Raw genomic sequence first — 18,560 nt, 5'->3', positions numbered from 1 at the left:
TTGTGTGCCAGGCACCCTTCTAGGTACTAGAAATACCAGAATGAACAAAACAAAACCTGTCTTTCTGGAGTTTATATTTTCGCATACCTGGGCTAATAATTTAACATGGAGACGTTTCTATGAAAAGAGTAAAACAGGACAGTTAGGCAGTATAAGGGTGTAACACGGATATGTACAATTTTAAATATGATTGCTAGGGAAGGCATCTGAACCAGTAATGAAGAGAATACCCCCATGTAAATACAGAGGAAAGGAATGTAGAGTGAGGACCAAAGGAAAGGGGGCCTGGATTGAGATGGGGCATGGATTGTTGAAGGACCACAGCAGGAAGGGAGAGCAAAGGGAAGAAAGTGGCAGGAGATGAGCTTAGAGAAGTTTGTTGAGCACTAGGCTTTGAGTGCAGTGGGAAATGGTGTAGAGTCTTTTATCCATGCCATGATCTGATGTGCAGTTTTTAAAGTATTACTGTGGCTGTTAGAGAAACAGACTCTAGAAGTTGGTAAGAGTGGAAAGGAGACCAGTTCTGATGCTGTTGCAGCAGATGAGATGGGAGCTAGCCCACGTTGGGCTGGTGCAATGGAGGTGATAAGTGGTTAGAGTCTGAAGATATTTTGAAGATAGAGCCTTCAGAATTGCCATATTACTTAAATATGGAATGCGAAAAAGAGTCAAGAATGACTCGTTTTTTATGTAAGCAACTGGTAGATGTAATTGCCATTCCTGTGATGCGCAAATCTGTAGGAGTGGGTTTGAGGGGAGCCTATCAAATTAAAATGTTGGATATTCTAACTTTGATACCCAGGTACAGATGTCAAGTAAACTACTGGTAACATCTAATAGAGCTGCAAATTCTGGCATCTTCAGCAGATAAAGATAATATTTAAAGCCGCAGGAGCCTGTGAGATTACCTAAGGAGAAAATGTAAATAGAGAAGTGGTGAGAGGTCTGAGGACAACATTCTTCAGCATTTGGCAGCTAAGAATATGATGCTGTGAGACTAAGGTAGACATAGTTCCACGTGCCAGAAACTCTTAAGCAGTTTGTGTATATTAATCATTTAACCCTTGCAGCCCTCAGGGTTATCTTCATTTTATAGATGGGGAGACTGAAGCACTTGGAGATGAAATAACCTTCCAAGGGTCACATAGCTACAAGTAGCCGTGTTAGAATTCAAGGTAGCCCCACTCCAACAGGAGCCTGTGCTTTTGACCACTATCTATACTGTACTCTCCAGCAAAGGATGCTGAGAAGGTACAGCCCGTGGGCTAGGATAAAAATGTAGAGGGAGATAATCTGAAAGCCAAGTAGAGTTTCTAGGCAGGAAAGAGGGGGAGAGAGGTGAACTATCAGATGACACTGATGGATCAAGAAAGAGCGCTGCGACTTGGCAGCTGGATTTAGCAAAATGAAGGCTCCTGGTGACTGTGAGAAAAGTGCTTTCATTGGATTGATGAGTTCAAAAGCCCAGTTACATAGGGTTGTGAGAGACTGGGAGATGAAGGATACAATTAGGATTTTGAACATCTCAGGAGATTTGCTATAGAGGAGAAAAACAAGATGGGGTGATACCTGAAAGGAGATGCAGGGTGAGGGAGTTTTTAATTTTTGTTCTTGTTTCTGAAAGATGGGCAAAAACTACAGCATACTTACCATTGGGAAGCCCAGTAGAGGGGAGAATGTTGGTGCAAGCAAGAAGGGCTATGTGCTCGGTTGTTATGTAGGTGAGAGGGGACAGATCCAGGGTACAAATAACAGGTGTAACCATTGGAGCACGGACAGTCACAGACAGTAGGAGTAATGTGGATTCAGGTGCAGGTAAATTGGTAGATTTGGTGGCATGTGGGTGGATGAAAAAGTCTTTTTCTAAAGACCTTTTTAAAAAAATGATAAGCCAACTAGGGTGACTAAAATATGGTATATTCGTATCACGGAATATTAGTAATAAAAAATGAAGGACTTAAACATGCAACATGGATGAACCTTGAGAAGATACGCCAAGCAAAAGTCAGTCACACAGGACCACATATTTTATGATTCCATTTATACAGAATGTTAATAGGTAAACCCACAGAGACAGAAAACATGTGGTTGCTTGGGGCTGGGACAGATGAGGGGAAAGCTGGGGAAATAGAGATGGCCCACGGATGCAGGATTTCCTTTTAGGGTAATAAAAATGTTCTAAAGTTGATTGTGATAGTTGCCCAATTCTGTGAATATACTAAAACCATTGAATTGTACATCTATGTGGGTAAATTACAGGATGTGTGAATTTTACCGTACTGAAATTACCAAACAAAACAACTAAGAGTAGACAGGATTAAGGAGGACCTTGAACATGTGTCCTCATCCAGGACATGAGAATGTGGATTGACTAGGAAAATGTTAGATTACTGGCCAGAATGAAGGGTCCACTTGGGTTGTAGTTACAGAAATTTGAAATGAGAGCAGTCAGCATACTCCATGTCCAGGTGGAGATTAGGCAGAAGAGTTGCATTTAAAACCAATGTTGGGGATTTTCCAGGCAGATATGGTGAGGGAGAGCCATGGACTCCAAAGCAGGTAAGGATTAAGATAAAAACATGAAGGGCCTTGTGGGGCATGAGCCTGGTGGGATTGAAGATTGTTTGGGGAAAGGAGATCTGGAGAGAATAACCTGGAAAGAGGAGAAGCAGGTAAAGAGTGGGGTACTTGAAATTGGGAATTTGGAAGTAATGACTTTATTAGTGATCAAACATCTGAGCTCCTAGAGATAGTGGCTCTGGTAGAATGGAAGATAGGGTTGTTGACCAAAACAGGTAGAGGAACTGAGTCGTTCCTCTTTCTCTGTAAAGATCTCACTGAAATTTTGCATCCTCTGCAAAATCTTCTGCAACTGATGCAGTTGGTCACTCCCACAGTATTTAAATCAGACCTTTTACATTTTATGTTTTATATCTGTCTCCCTGACTGCGTACACTCTGTGGTCCTTGACAGAAAGCCACCCTATTCATTTATATGCCTTTTGTATCCCTTATGCACATTCTCCTGAGATTTCAAGGTCCACGTTGGACTCCAACTATGAAATCAACCTTCCTTTCTCCCACCTCCCCCGTAGCCCTTTAATGTACTTGTTCTTTATTTCACACCATTTCAGGCATCTTTGCTGTAGATGGCAATGGTGTCTCCCCACCCCCTTTTGTAATTGTAAAACAACTGTTTTTTGGATCGTCATAGGAAGTATTTACAGATTCTTGGTTATTTTTAGTTAAACTCCAGTGTGTTTTCCATACTTCCCAAATTTGAATTCAGGCACTTAGAGCCATCACTGTTTTGGTCTGCCCTAACGCCTCGCTGTGTTAAAAATTTGTTTCCCAGGTCTGAGCCCTTATTTGTTTCACCTATATTCCAGGGGAGTTAACACCATCACTCTTCTGATCTTGCGTTGACAGCTGCATCCGCTCAGTTAAGGCAGAGAGCTGTGTTCCTTCATCGCTTACACCCTGTCCTTCCTGTCCACTAAATGTCTTCAGTGTGTCCTCCATCTCTAGCACCTCTCACTTCAGTCTCTTGTCACTATCACTGTCACTGCTGGATTCTCCGAATAAGTGCCTAACTACTCTTGAGGGGCCTTCCCCTCTTAGCTATCCTGTACACTACTTGCCAGAAGGATCTATCAAAAACAATCATAGAATCATTTATCCCTGCTAAAAATTACTTGGTTTTCTGCACCACTAGAGGTCAAAGTCCAGGTTCCTCCTTATGGCATATAGGGCCTGTGAATTGCCCTGACTTATCTCTTCAGCTTCATAAACCTCATCTGTATTTTCTCCTTTCTTCTTAGTTTTCATCAAGTCATTTTATTGTGGTTCTCTGAACCACACACACCACTGCTTTACCTTGCTATATGCCTTTTCAAAAGCTGATAGTAATGTCTTGATAGTAACGTCCTTCCTTAACTCACTGGCCTTGTCCATTTTCCTTTGAGATCCAATTCAGACACCCCCGATGACTGCCACTCAGATTCACACACCAGCTTTATGAGTCCCATCTCTATACCACCATGCTAGCTTGTGCCATCTCCTACAGCAATTGAAATTTGTCTATTTCTACCAAACTGTCCCTTTTGAAGGAAAGGACTATTAAATGAGTTAATAGAAAATTCAGATATTTAATACATAATATGAATGAACTGGGTTTTTTAAAAATTTATAACTTTAGAAAACTCATCAGTGATATCACACGTCATATTTCCAGATGAAATGAATAATTGCTTTGAATGCCCTTTTCACCTGGGTAACTCACAATATACTCTGATGGTTTATGCCTAATGCCAGCTTTCCTAATAAGGACTTCCTAGCTAGCATGCTTGCCAGTCTTCTGCCACCTAATGTGTTTTTAATATAACTGATTATAAAAGCATTACATGTTCACTGCAAAAGGGAATAAAAGGAACTACAGATAAAATTTTTTTGTGGTCTGAAGGCCATCTGGGGCTATGGGCATATTCTATCAGGAATCTATAAATTTAGTTGGCTCTCAAAGGGTTAAAAGGAAACCCAGCTGGCCACATCTTTTTAGCTTTATTTACGAAGAAGGGAAAGGATTTGAGTGTATAATGTTTTAAGCAAATCCCACACACAAATATCCACATGTATCAAACAAGTAGGCAATTCTTTATAAAAATTGTGCTTTTATATAAGGTTTATATGATTATTGTAAATTTTAACCCTGTTAATTTATACCCTCAAATGAATGCTGTAAAGTACTTAAGAGATGTGGTCCTTCAGTCTGGGGTTTGTATTTTATCATCAGGGCCCCTTTTCTCTCTTCTGTACAAAGTTGAGGTGGCTTTGCATCCTTTGGCCACTGTCAGATACTCGAGGAAGCCAAGTCATGGGGCAATCAGGAGTAGGACCTTCCCATTGCCCTTCAGGAATCACTTTCCTTTTGAAGACTCATCTCAACTAAATTCTCTTGTTATAATAAGATGCTTTGAAACTGTTTCCCCCGTTTTTCTGGTGTTATTTTATAATTTGGCTTGACCACTTGAACCTATAGATAGGCACCAGCATGTGCTATGCTGACCTCCGTAACAGTAAACATTGGCCATTTTAGTCCTGGAAAACAAATCTTTACTGATAAAAGGTGATGGGAAAGTAAAGTTCAGTTTGTTTCAGGTGTTTCTATATAATGATCCCTCTATTAAAAGAGACTGTGCCTGGGCATATACATTTTATGTTTTGGATTAAAGTCCACAGGTGTTGGAACTACACTATTCCTTTACAAAGTGAAAGCAAGGACATGTGCTTCTGTTGCCCCAGTGTATGGTATATACTCAGTAAATATTTCCCAAATGATGTGAAGAGTGTTTTATTTCTATCTGAGATACAGTGTAGCTGGTGTCCTGTACTTGTTCATTGGGATTTTCCCAAAGTGTCTGAAGAGCCTGTGAAGGGACAGAGCCATCACCTCATCCATTTCACAATTTCTGGCGCTTTTGCTGTGGTAATCAGCATTTCCCAACTTTAGACCTGACATGAAAGCTCAGTGTATTTTTTCTGGTTACCGAAGTACTTGACTTTAAACTATGGCAGGTGTCGAAGAAGCAGGAGGAGTTGATTAAGATTTTAATTACCAGAAATAGAAAATGTTGTGTTTGTTTTTTTGCAAAATCAAATGTTTAGTATTAGGATATTTATTACTTTTCTAAATAGATATGCAGAATAATTTCAGCAGTTACATGAGCCAAACACTGAACTCACTCTCATGTATTTTATCCTATTTGATCTCAACAAGTGGCAGGTATTATTACTATGCCCATTTTATAAGCCAGAATACTGAGGCACATGTCCAAGATTGTATTTCACCGAACATAATATATTTCTCTTTAAGCATTTAGAAGAAGATATTTTTATGTAAATACCAAACCTGGTGAGTCTTTACGTTAAAAGAGTATTATAAACTAGTTTGCATACCTTTTCAGGTCCACTTTAGTGCTGAAGTGTGACAAGTACTATTGGACAACACGTTGTGGGTAGCAAAAACTAAAGTAGAAGTTCTTATTTAGCATGATATAATTATTAATACATAAAATCTAGAAACAGGACTTGTTAATTTGCTAAAGTAGGTGGGAAGAAGTTTATTCAAATTGTAAATCTAAAATAACATGATGTTGGGGAAGAAAGAAAACTAGTACTAAAGTATTGGTCATTTTTCTGTCAGTGTCACCCAAGTATTTTTCTTACCATTGCTAACTGATCAACCCATAACTTGCTCAAAGACCTTTCTGCAGCACATGGGTAAATAGCATGTTCTTAACAGTACCTGGAACATTTTCCATTATCAGAATAACTCCTTTCAGTCATAGTATTATAGTATTTGTCTTATTTATATTTGCAAAAGGATAAATTGAGAGATTCCAATGCTTTTCTGTACCTAAGTGGTAAACCCCAAGCAGAAAATGACAGGTTGTTGAACTTGCGTGACTCTTATATCAGTATGAGCAAACCCTCATGTAGATAGGAAAATAAAACCAAGAAGTCATTGTTATTTCAGCAGCACCAACCTTACCAGACTTGCCACCTTTGGAAGAATGAATAGAAATAATGAATAGAAGGTGAACAGCTGAACATTGAGCATTATTCAGGTCGTGATGGCCTCGCAAGTTAAATATCATGCTGTGCCTTGAAAAAGGAACTGTAACAGTAAACTTCACATTTGCGTATGGATCTTTGTTTTGTAGACATTAGTGTTTATTTGATGCACATTGCATAGTAACTGCATGAGGCATTTTAATAATATGGACTAAGTGTAGCATGGAGTCAAAGAGATCTTCCTCTTTCATGGGTTTTCTAGGTCAGTGACCTCATTTTTTTCTAGTAATAAGACGGGGTGTAAATTTTCTAAGTGTGCACCTGCAGTATGCTTAGTTAGCTTGAATAGTTACTGATAGTGAATGTATTTATCTCATTAGGACTTAGCACACTGTGTTTCTCAAATGTATTTGGAGTGGGAAGACAGCTTCTAATGAAAGCTACAGGAGATTTTGACATACTCTTTGAAAATTGGTATTACCATTACTATTTTATTTCCCAGTTTATTCTGGCCTCTACCTGTATTAGATACTTTAAAAATGTCTTTGCAATTGCTTGCCTTAGGTTGTTACTAGGCCTCACACTGGGTTTGTGACAGGTAGAGTGGCAAACTATGAAATTTGAAGATTGTGGGTTGAATTTTATTTTGCTTTAAGCGCCACAGAACACAGCTGAAACTGGAGTGCCATCTTCGGTGGTGTTTACATTTTTATTTTTGTCGTCTTTTAGGCACTCAAGGAGTTGCCCCTGGTCCTGTAATTGGACTTCAGGCACCATCTACTGGTCTTCTTGGCGCCCGGCCCGGTCTCATCCCACTCCAGCGCCCTCCAGGAATGCCCCCACCTCACTTACAGCGGTTCCCTTTGATGCCGCCCCGTCCCATGCCACCGCACATGATGCACAGAGGCCCACCGCCAGGACCAGGGGGCTTTGCGATGCCTCCACCTCATGGAATGAAAGGTCCCTTCCCACCGCATGGCCCCTTTGTTAGGCCTGGTGGAATGCCAGGGCTCGGGGGCCCAGGGCCAGGCCCAGGGGGTCCTGAAGACAGAGACGGAAGGCAACAGCCGCCGCAGCAGCCACAGCAGCAGCCACAGCCGCAGGCGCCCCAGCAACCACAGCAGCAGCAGCAGCAGCAGCCACCACCATCACAACAGCCTCCACCAACACAGCAGCAGCCACAGCAGTTTAGAAATGATAACAGGCAGCAGTTCAATTCAGGTAGAGACCAAGAAAGGTTTGGAAGAAGATCTTTTGGAAATAGGGTGGAAAATGACCGGGAACGGTATGGGAACCGTAATGATGATAGAGATAATAGTAACCGTGACAGGAGAGAGTGGGGAAGGAGGAGCCCTGACCGGGACAGGCACAGAGACTTGGAAGAGAGAAATAGACGCTCTAGTGGGCATCGAGACAGAGAGAGAGATTCTAGAGATAGAGAGTCTCGTAGAGAGAAGGAAGAAGCCCGAGGAAAGGAAAAGCCTGAGGTGACAGACAGGGCAGGTGGTAACAAAACCGTTGAACCTCCCATTAGCCAAGTGGGAAATGTAGACACTGCTTCAGAACTTGAGAAGGGGGTGTCTGAGGCTGCAGTCCTAAAGCCTTCTGAAGAGTTACCTGCTGAGGCTACCTCATCCGTTGAACCCGAAAAGGATTCTGGCTCAGCAGCAGAGGCTCCTCGTTAGAGACTGGAATTTGTGAAAATGTGACAGTGACACTTCCTGGAGTGTAGAGCTTGAGGTGTACAGATGCTGTATTATATCCGCTCCCGCTGTACTGCAGCCCCGCGCCAGCTGGTGGGGAACTGTAAGCAATTTGATTGCTTCCCTTCTATTTAAAAATAGCCACAAAATAACAAAAAATACTGAAAATATGAATAAATATTACCCTTTTTGCTGTAACTTTTTAAAAGTTTTGACTTTAAAAAGTTTACAAATCGTAATTAGAAGTGCTCTCTATTTTTTTTTTTTTTTTAATTTAAGACAAGGTAACGGTGAAAGCTCCTCAAAACAATAGGGATGTTTTTAATAAACTCTATTTTCGTAACAAACTTTAATGTGTGCTATTCTTCCTACACTGCATTAAGGTGGAAAAGGATTGTTCACCATCAAAGTTTGAGCTGTTAATACTGTATTGGAGTCTAAATTAGACTTATTTGATGAAAATAGACATTTTATGTAGTTATTCTCACTTTCATATGTAATACTTTTGATTTTTAATGTTCAGTCATAAGGTAAAGGTTAGTTGTTTTAATGTCAATTGAAAAGCTGTGTTTGCAATTCAGTCGAGGTTTTCTTTTTTTTTCCATTGGCTTTGTGGTATATGTTGCCCTAATTTGTAAGGAGATTTTGCTGGGTGAAAAGTTGGATCCCAGTGTTACACGTTGTGCTATAAATTATCTGACTGCCTGGGTATTACGTTAGAAGGTTGCGTGTGTGTGTGTGTGTGTCTTTTTTTTTTTTCCAACCATCCCATTGAATTTTTCAAAAGGGTAAAAGAATCAAGGTTAACATTTGCAACCTAAAAGCTTTTTGTTGTGTTTGAGGACTTCAATGCAACCTATTACTGTTTCCTTATATAAGCCTTGCCTGTTGCCTTTCTTCACCAGTTTTTTAATTCCCCTGCTGAGCAGAGGTAAACGAACTTTTCCCCCACATATACTTTATTTCTTCTGCTTAAAGTTGGTGGTTTAAATAGGAAAAATCGTTGTAGGTTATCCAAGAATTATCACATGAAAACATCTAAAGCCAAGTCAAGCCTTCATCTGAAATTGCAGGAAATCCAGTGCCAAGACCTGATGTCACACTATCCAAGTATTTATGGCCTTGAAGTTGTTTTGAATTACTTTTTCAAACTCCTGGTTTCAGTATACTGAGCAGTTAACTTTGTCTTTGCCTTCATCCTCAGGCGAAGCTGCTTTATTACTCTGGTTTTTAAATAATACTCAGCAGCAAGACCTTTGGTTTGATGGGGAGAATATATCTAGGGCAATGTCCTTATATTCCTGCCTTTAGAAAATGAGAGAAAATTGTTTTATATCTATCTATCTATCTGTAAATTTAAATTATAAAACTTGTCCTTAATTTTACACTGGCCCACTGAGAAGTTTAAAAGTCCTAACAAATGGCTTCTGGAAGAAAACGTGATTACCCAACATCCAGACTTGAAGGACTTACAGCCTGTATTTCCAATTTAAAGTATTGGGACCATCCTATATGCACATGTAAAAACTGGTAGTGTAATTATATTTGAAGTTTCAAAAGGCGTGAGTGAGTCTCCAATTGAGTTATTCCACATGGGCAACAAACTACATTAGGGAAATGTGTTCAATACTGTTTTTTAAAAATTCTCTACTGAGATTTAAAGAATGGTTGTTTTAACCACTTACTGTGAACATACTGTTGTTTACCATAATTTTAAAACTTTGGAAACACTACAGATTTGTCTTCCAATTTAGCTTTTCCTCTCCTAAATGATCTTTCCTACATTTGATAAAGTACATATTTATGAACAAACAGCATTTCACTTATTTCTGGTTTATCAGAAATAATATTCTACAATTTCCAATTGAATAATTTAGTCAAACCTGAGTTAGGTTAACATTGAAAAGCATTCTCTCAGGTACATACATACATTAAGAGAAAGTGACTCATTTCACTAATTCGGTGTGTAAATTATTTATCAACAGCCAGAACCCACAGTCAAACATTTCCTTGGTTCCATCTTCTAATGCTACAGATTGCTTTAAAGGGCTAATCTGTAAGTAGGTTGTGCCAGCATCTACCCTTGAATGTAGAATTTGTGCCATTCTGGCAGGCAGATAATCTTACTAGCTAGCTGAGGCTGTAACTTGCCTTTTAAAGCTCACTAAAAAGTTATCAAATGGCTCTCTTACATCGTAGTATCTTTTTAAAATGAGGAGGTACTTTATGAATCAAAATGCTAAAATGACTAAGCAGGAACATTTCCCTAAAGCTTTCAAAGGACAGCCTATTTGTCTAAGCAGAGTTGTGTTAGTTTTAGCTAAGACTTGCTGTTTTAAAGTATGCATTTTGATGGTCTCAAAACACTTTCAAAATAAAATGCTATCACTGTTAGTATTACTAAATCTGTTCCACTGAAGCTGTTTATATAAATAAGTATCAGAGCTAATTTAGTTTGAATTTGGATTCTTTTAATAGCCTCATAATAAGTGCCATACAGGGTTTTTATTCACAGGCTTGAATGACAATTGAAGAAATTCTGACAAGTTTAATACCCATCTGTGATTTAAGTCTGGCAAAATACAGGTCATTGAAACAGACATTTTAACTGAGTTTTATAAAACTATACAAATCTTCCAAGTGATCATAAATCAGTTTCTCACTACAGGTACTTTAAAGCAACTCTGAAAAAGTCACACAATTACACTTTTAAGATTACAGTGTTTAATGTTTATCAGGATACATTTCTACAGCTAGCAGGATAACAGATGAGTTAAGGGGCCTCAGACTACATCCAAGGGAATGTTTATTGGGCGATCCCAATTACACCACAAGCCAAACGACTTCCAGCGTTTCCTGTCTTTGTACTTTCTTCATTTCCACCTTTGCCCAAGTCATCTGCTTTTTCATGGACCTGTAAAAAATTTTAAGAAGATAACTTTGGGCTGTCAAGTAATCACTACCTCCTCCCAACAATACCCAAAAGATGTTTAAGAACCTCATAATATTAGAAAAATAACATTAAACCTAGTAGAGAGATATACTAATATTTAGTAGTTTAAAAGTAGAAACTACTACTCAAAGCTTTCTCTTGGTGTTGCAAAGACATTACCTTTAAACATTAGGTAAGTGTTGCTATGTCTAAATGAAATACTAAAACCCAAATAACTGTTGTAGACCACCACACGCTACCCTTAATCCTCCATGGTAAGTTACATTAACCTTAGTTCCGCAGTCACTCTTACTTTGGCAGTTTTTTTAATTGCTTTGGAAAAAAAGGAAAGTGAAAGTGAATAAAACTCAAAATTTCATGCCAAATGAATGACAGGCCTATAAGTAAGGTATAATCCTAAAAAATCTTAATACTTTAGCAACAGTATTTTGAATTTTGTTCAACAAACCTTTATAAATGATTTTTCTGCTTTACAACTATGGCTCAAGAAAACCATAAAAATAAAGGGTTAACTGAATGGAAGTGACTACTGAATGTTAATGCCCTCAAGGGGAGGTAAAAGAGAGCCTGTCTACTTGGTGTTTTGCATGAACCAGATGCAGTTCCCCAGGATAACTTGGGACAACAGCTTCCCACAAGTTAAACAAGTCATGATAACCTGCAGTCCTGAATGAACATGAATACTTAAGTCCATCCCAGGTTTTAAACTTAACAAAATGTTCTGTTTAACAAGTGAGAAACCCAATCCTGGCAAGAAAATCTGGCCATTTTAAAACTAAAGACTACTTCTGTTTTCCAAACTCAGATCTAATATGGTCAAATGTAACCTGCTTTTTACTGCATCTTAGCAGAACAGTGTTCTTAACTGACCTAGATAAAATAATTCATTTTCACCGTAATTGTCCAATAAAATTGCTTTTCCTAATTTGAACTGCAAGTACAGTTTATCTGGATCTTTAGAAACCGCGACTAACAATCAAAGTGAAAAGATACATGACTGTATGTTAGAAGTTTTATGCATATCCTTTTATGAAAACTTACCACCAGTGTGCGGCCAATGATGCAATGGTCTCCTGAGAGTGAGATCACAGAATCTTCAATAGACACATCGGCCACACCATCTTTGTCAGCAGTCACATTGCCCAAGTCTCCAACATGCCTAATAATGAAAAAGCATCAGATGGATTAGGGCTGATGCCACTAAACATCAAGGTAGTTCATGAGCTAAATTAAAACTTGACTGAGTAGACACAAATTTGCAAACAAGTAGCTAGGCATTCTAAATACACCTCTTCAAACAAGGCTTCACGTCTACATACTAATGCTCTGGGAAGAAACATGGGGCTGCACCTGATTTCAGAAGTACCAAAGGGTAAACTCTCAATTACTGAGTTATGCCTGTTAATTACTGGCATAGCTAACAAAGCTATGTCCCAAGGCCTCTGATATAAAAATCTTGTCCTTTAATATTTTTCTGAAAGGCTTTCAGAAAACATACACATATAAATGGAGTCTTGACTAGTTTTCAGTATCAATTTTTTTTTTATCTACAGGAGCTTCCTATGTTTCACAATGATGATTGATTTTGCTAGTGGTTGACAGTACTGTTCATGACATTTCCTGTATTAGTTCCCCTTTGGCACTTGTATTAGTTCTATATTCAATAAATGCTACAAAACCAAATCGTTTTAAGTGTCCCCATTTGTCAATTCCTTTAAGCCCAGGAAGTAAAAGCATTCCAGCATTTGGGAGCAGGGGTTTAGATGAGTCAGCAAGTTCAAAAGCAAAGGTGGGGGAAACACGGAATTATCTTAGCACATATTTACAAGTAGTATACCATATGAACTCCAGAAAGCTATCGCCATTATTACAAGACTTAAGCATCTTGTTACCTCTCTTCATCCTTTGGCCCACCGTGTTTTCTGGATAGAGGATTAAAGTGAGGACCTGCACTGGTACAGCCTATTTACAAGAAGAAGAAAAAAAAGCTAAATTATGAATTAAAGTTCCCAAATACATTCTAAAAAGAAACACCGCTAAAACTTCCCATGGAGAAAGTGCTGACCTGCATCACGACTTCTGGGATAAGCAACACCTTGGTACAGCCACAGTGAGAAGGGAACAGAAACAAGTCTATGGCCAGGCATGGTGGCTAACACCTGGAACCCCAGCACTTTGGGAAGCTGAGGTGGCTGGATCATCTGAGGTCAGGAGTTTGAGACCAGCCTGGCCAACATAGCAAAACCCTGTCTCTACTGAAAAAATACAAAAATTAGCTAGGCGTGGTGGTGCGCACCTATAGTCCCAGCTACTTAGTAGGCTGAGGCAGGAGAATCGCTTGAACCTGGGAGGCAGGGGTTGCAGTGAGCTGAGATCGCGCCACTGCACTCCAGCCTGGGCCACAGAGTAAGACTCCGTCTCAAAAAACAAACAAACAAAAAAACACCCTCTTCTACAATGATGCTGTAAGACAAAACATCAACTCTTTCCCTTTCTTTTCCACACCTAGGTATCAAAGCCCAGTTTTGTGGCTAATCTTAAGGTTGATCTTCAAAGATATTTTAACTTGACTTCTCTTTTTTTGGTTTCTAAACATACACTACACCAAATCTTAAGACAAAGGGCACTGGACCTTCAGAAGCAAGTCCACCCCAGTCTTCACAATCTAGTGCAGTTACTTTTCTTGTGTGTACTCTGCTGGCATTATTACAAAAATCAAGATATGGTCCCAGTTCCTGCAACTTTAGCACAGTGCTTATATACAATAAAGTTGACCTCTTTTTTAAAAGAAAAGTTGAGGGTTTTCCCAGGCACAGTGGCTCACACCTGTAATCCCAGCACTTTGGGAGGTCGAGGAGGATAGACCACTTGAGCCCAGCAGTTCAAGACCAGCCTGGGCAACATGATGAAACCCCACCTCTAGAAAAAAATACAAAAATTAGCCAGGCGTGGTGGTGTGTACCTGTAGTCCCAGCTACGGGCCAAGGCATGAGGATCACTGGAGCCTGGGAGGTCAAGGCTAAGGTGAGCCGTGATGGCACAGCGCCACTGCACTCCAGCCTGAGCGACACAGCAAGACCCTTTCTCAAAAACAAGTTGAGGGGTTTTAACGTTTAGGGGCTACTCTACTGTTTATCTAACTAGGGTGAACAAGTATGGGTCACCAGCACAGCACAACACCCACCTGCTGTATTATCTCCAAACTCATGAACATGGAATCCATGCAGGCCTTCAGTCAGTCCTTTAATGCTTCCCCACACCTTCACTGGTCCATTACTTTCCTTTAATTAAAGAAAAGTGCAAAGTTGGAGAGAGTTTCTGAACAAAGAAAACAGCTGATTTACCTTTACCCCTCACAGTGAAGTAAAAAGCAGCCAGACTTGCGAGTGGAAAAATCTGTGTCCAAATCCCAGGCTGACCACTTTCTAGCCAGTGAACCTCCAGCAAGCTGCTTAACTGCTCTAGGCCTGTGTCCTCAAAAGGGAGACGGTAATCTTGTTCCCACACTCAATGCACAAGCGCCCTGTGGCCAGGTTTCGCGATTAAATAACATAAAAAGCACCTAATAGAGTGGCAAGCAAAGTGAGTACCTACACATCAGTGTTAGATACTTCATAGGCTTTGACTATTACAGTAAATAGGTAATGTAAGTACCTATTTATGTAGTACTTTTGAATAGGTCATATTTGTACATGTTGAATATACATGTAAACCTTTTTTGTTTATTCTGAGACAGAGTCTCGCTCTGTCACCCAGGCTTGAGTGCAGTGGCATGATCTCAGCTCACTGCAAGCTCCGCCTCCCGGGTTCACGCCATTCTCCTGCCTCAGCCTTTTTAACCCAAAAGGTGTATGTCTCATCCTACACTCTGGAGCCCCTTGCTTTTTCTCCACACACACCCTTTTCCATATGGCATACTCACTTGACTTTAAAAAAAAAGAAAAAGTCGCCCTGGAAATGTCCAACAGGCTACCCTGGGACCCCTGCTCTCCACTCCCCACTCAGTGAGTGTTTTTAAGTGTCCATCATAAGTTTTTTTCTTTTTTTTGAGACGAGTCTCGCTCTGTCACCCAGGCTGGAGTGCAGTGACATGATCTCGGCTCACTGCAAGCTCCGCCTCCCAGGTTCATGCCATTCTCCTGCCTCAGCCTCCTGAGTAGCTGGGACTACAGGCGCCCGCCACCACACCCGGCTAATTTTTTTGTATTTTTAGTAGAGACGGGGTTTCACCGTGTTAGCCAGGATGGTCTTGATCTGCTGACGTCGTGATCCACCCGTCTCGGCCTCCCAAAGTGCTGGGATTACAGGTGTGAGCCACCACACCCGGCTATCACAGGTATTTTTAATTAGCAGTCAGAAAATATTCTATTCCACGGCCCCCAGGAGAGGACTGATTCTAGTCTAACCAGAGGTACTACTGCTTTCTGAAATCTTTTCAAGCACTGAAACCTAGGTAACCTTTCCACTCTACCAAAATGAAAGTAAGCAGTATCGCCATTCAGGTAATGGTGACAGGTAATGGTGCTCCGTGGCTACATACAGAAATCAAGGAAGTTACAACTAGATCTCAGGACTAAAATAAACACAACATCCACACCACACCGTCATACAACATGTCAGTGTCTCTTGTTTTTAGCTTGGTTTGTTTTCAAATACGGCCAACAGTTAAGAGGCATTAACCCTTAAGATGTGACTTTCCACTGGAAAATACCATTTTTCAAATGAAGTATCCTGGCAATTGCTGCCTTTTTAAATTCTTTTCTTTTTGACAATAGATATTGTGACTCTTCTATAACCTTTAATTTTGGAAAAACTCAAATGTGAAAGTTGTCCCTCAAACACTCTGTTATCAAGAGCACAGGGCCAAAAACAGCAGGTTCTTTGAAACCTCCATTTAACTGGTAATACACTCGGGACATGTAAGTAGCTGTGCTTGGGTACAACCCTACAGGGACCAGGCTATGAACTTAAGTGAATAACACAGGCCTGGGAAGCGAAAAAATACATGAACTGCTACAGCAGTACTGTCCTGGGCTAATGAAGGCTCAGTACGAAGAGATCTCCAAAAATTCTTCAAGAGAAGCTAGGAAAACTGGATTAATACGTGAAAAATTCTGATTTGTAAAAACTAGCAGAGTCCAAGATTTTAAACACGGAATAGGCCAAGCCAAGTAGTTTATAGCCAATGTATTATCTCTGCATATCTGGAAAGCTGGAATGCTCCACTATCCAAGGCTCATTCTCAGGTACAACGGGCACCAAACAAAACGAAGTCAGGCGCTTAAAAGAAGGAACTATGCAAGCTGCTCAGGGAAGGTAGAAAATGACAGAAACCTGGGTTCATGCATGGATTCTCAACGGCCAGGGAGAAGGGATTCCTCAGAGGCGTCTTAAGACTAACACTGGTGGCCGGGCGGGGTGGCTCACGCCTGTAATCCCAGCACTTTGGGAGGCCGAGGCGGGTAGATCACGACGTGAACAGATCGAGACCATCCTGGCCAACATGGTGAAACGCCGTCTCTACTAAAATATAAAAAATTAGCCAGGCGTGGCGGCGCGCGCCTGTAGTCCCAGCTACCCAGGAGGCTGAGGCAGGAGAATTGCTTGAACCTGGGAGGCGGAGGTTGCAGTGAGCCGAGATCGCGCCACTGCACTCCAGCCTGGGCGACAGAGCGAGACTTGGTCTGAAAAACAAAACACTAGTACTGGTGAATTATGTGGGGAGAAGTAAAGAGGGACAAAAAGAAGTCTGACAAATGAAACAGCAAAATGGAGTCAAATGCCAAAGAACCTTTTCCAGAAAATCTGGAGACCTATTAAAGAAAAAGGCTAAACTCATTATCTCCCTCACATATATTTCAGACATTTACACAGACTAACTGTTCCTGTCCTCTCACGTTTCTGTAAACCCCTTTAAAGACTGAATCTCATTCATATAGTAAATATTCCCTCATGATTTTTAAGCCGAGTGCAAGAGAAAATTTTCCACCAGTTGGTAACTTCACTAAGGTTCTGGGACAGTGTTATCACAAGCACCTTCCTTGCAACACGTTTTGTAATTTTACTGATAACAGTTCTGAAAATATTTCTGTATATTTTACAAGAGTCGTTCAGAAGTTTGTCTCTGATCATCTTAGCAACCTGCCTACTGGCAGAGCAATTTTAAAACCACTTTACGAAAATGTGGCTTAAGAAATGCTCCCACAACAGTTATTAAGTGCCAATTCGGTGTAATGGAAACTCCAGGTCTTCTAATTTCCAAATACGAAACCCCACCCACTGTCCTCAAACGACAGTTCTCAATCGTAGGTGCACATCAAAATCACTTTTGGAAACTTTCAAAAAACAGCAATACTCACCCTGCACTAGGACAGGTTTTGATGTAATTGGTCTGAGGTTGGGCTCTGGTGTATTTTTAGTAAGATCTTCAAATAAGCTAACTGTGCACCCAAAGTTAAGATCACTGCCCTCAAAAATCCCCAAAAAGGTCAGTTAAACCTCTGGCTCCCGGAGCTTAGGAGGAGGAAAAGGACCTCTGTTGAAGGCTACCTTCTCTGCCCTTGCAGCCCAATCATGACCTAGAACAGAGGCCAGCAAACTTCCCTGCAAAGTGTCACACAAACGGTCTCTGTTGCGTATTTTTGTTTTCCAAAGCCTTTTAAAAATATAATAAACCATTCCTAGCCTTAGAGCTGTACAAAAGCGAAGACTCCCTGACCTAGAGCGCTGAAGCCGGAAAGCGGAGAGGGATGCGAAGACACCAGGCGGGCTCAGGCGCAGTCGCCATCCCCGGGCTGGGCCTGGCACTGCGCCACTCGGTGTCCGCGGGACCCTCAGGAACGAGAACACGGCCAAGCAAGGGACGAGCACAGCCGCTCCAGGCACACGACAGACCCGCGGCGGCGGCCCACGGACCACAGAGGGCAGCACGCCCGCCCCCGCCCCTCCCCGGCCCGCGGCAATCCCTCCCCGCGCTCCCGCCACGCGCAGGCCCAGCCCCGCGGCGGCCTCGGTCCCACACCCCGCGCCCGGGCCCGCCCGGTGACTCAGCACTTGGGCACCGCACCGCTGGGGGCGAAGGCACCGACCGGGCGGCACGGGCCGGGACCGGGCGCTGGACCAGGGCAGCCCCGAGGCCTGGCGGGCGACCCGCTCCTAGCAAAGGTGCGCGGGGGGACGAGCGGGTAGGAGCGGCCTCGCAAACAAGCCTCCGTCCCAGCCCTTGCCTTCTGCTCGAAATTGATGATGCCCTGCACTGGGCCATCGCCCTTCAGCACGCACACGGCCTTCGTCGCCATAACTCGCTACGCCACGCCGAGGTCCTGGTTCCGA

At 41.5% G+C, this 18,560-nt stretch overlaps 2 protein-coding genes and 1 non-coding gene across 16 annotated transcripts in view; 1 reads left to right on the top strand and 2 right to left on the bottom strand.

Annotated features, from left to right (window-relative positions):
- The window catches only part of SCAF4 (SR-related CTD associated factor 4), a 61,898-nt gene extending 53,276 nt beyond the window's left edge, over window positions 1-8,622 (top strand). For all 14 annotated transcript variants that reach the window (XM_063803689.1, XM_063803687.1, XM_054675306.2 and 11 more), the window contains one exon: window positions 7,302-8,622. In XM_063803689.1, coding sequence (XP_063659759.1) covers window positions 7,302-8,257 — 956 coding nt within the window. In that variant the 3' untranslated portion in view covers window positions 8,258-8,622. The remainder of the gene's footprint in view (window positions 1-7,301) is intronic.
- A 2,459-nt stretch (window positions 8,623-11,081) lies between these two features.
- On the bottom strand, window positions 11,082-18,526 carry SOD1 (superoxide dismutase 1). The gene is made up of 5 exons (NM_001009025.1): window positions 18,455-18,526; window positions 14,413-14,509; window positions 13,121-13,190; window positions 12,270-12,387; window positions 11,082-11,189 (listed from the first exon to the last, which is right to left on the bottom strand). Exons 1-5 carry the CDS (start codon window positions 18,524-18,526, stop codon window positions 11,082-11,084), a joined length of 465 nt encoding a protein of 154 aa, NP_001009025.1.
- LOC112206706 (small nucleolar RNA SNORA81) lies at window positions 13,823-13,999 on the bottom strand. The gene has a single exon (XR_002941135.1). It is a non-coding gene; the product is annotated as a small nucleolar RNA SNORA81 (small nucleolar RNA).
- Window positions 18,527-18,560: the final 34 nt, after the last annotated feature.

The sequence above is a fragment of the Pan troglodytes genome, chromosome 22 (assembly GCF_028858775.2).
Source record: "Pan troglodytes isolate AG18354 chromosome 22, NHGRI_mPanTro3-v2.0_pri, whole genome shotgun sequence".
Lineage (NCBI taxonomy): Eukaryota > Metazoa > Chordata > Mammalia > Primates > Hominidae > Pan > Pan troglodytes.
Note: the sequence above shows the minus strand (reverse complement) of the source record. Positions and strands in the feature narration are given on the sequence as shown.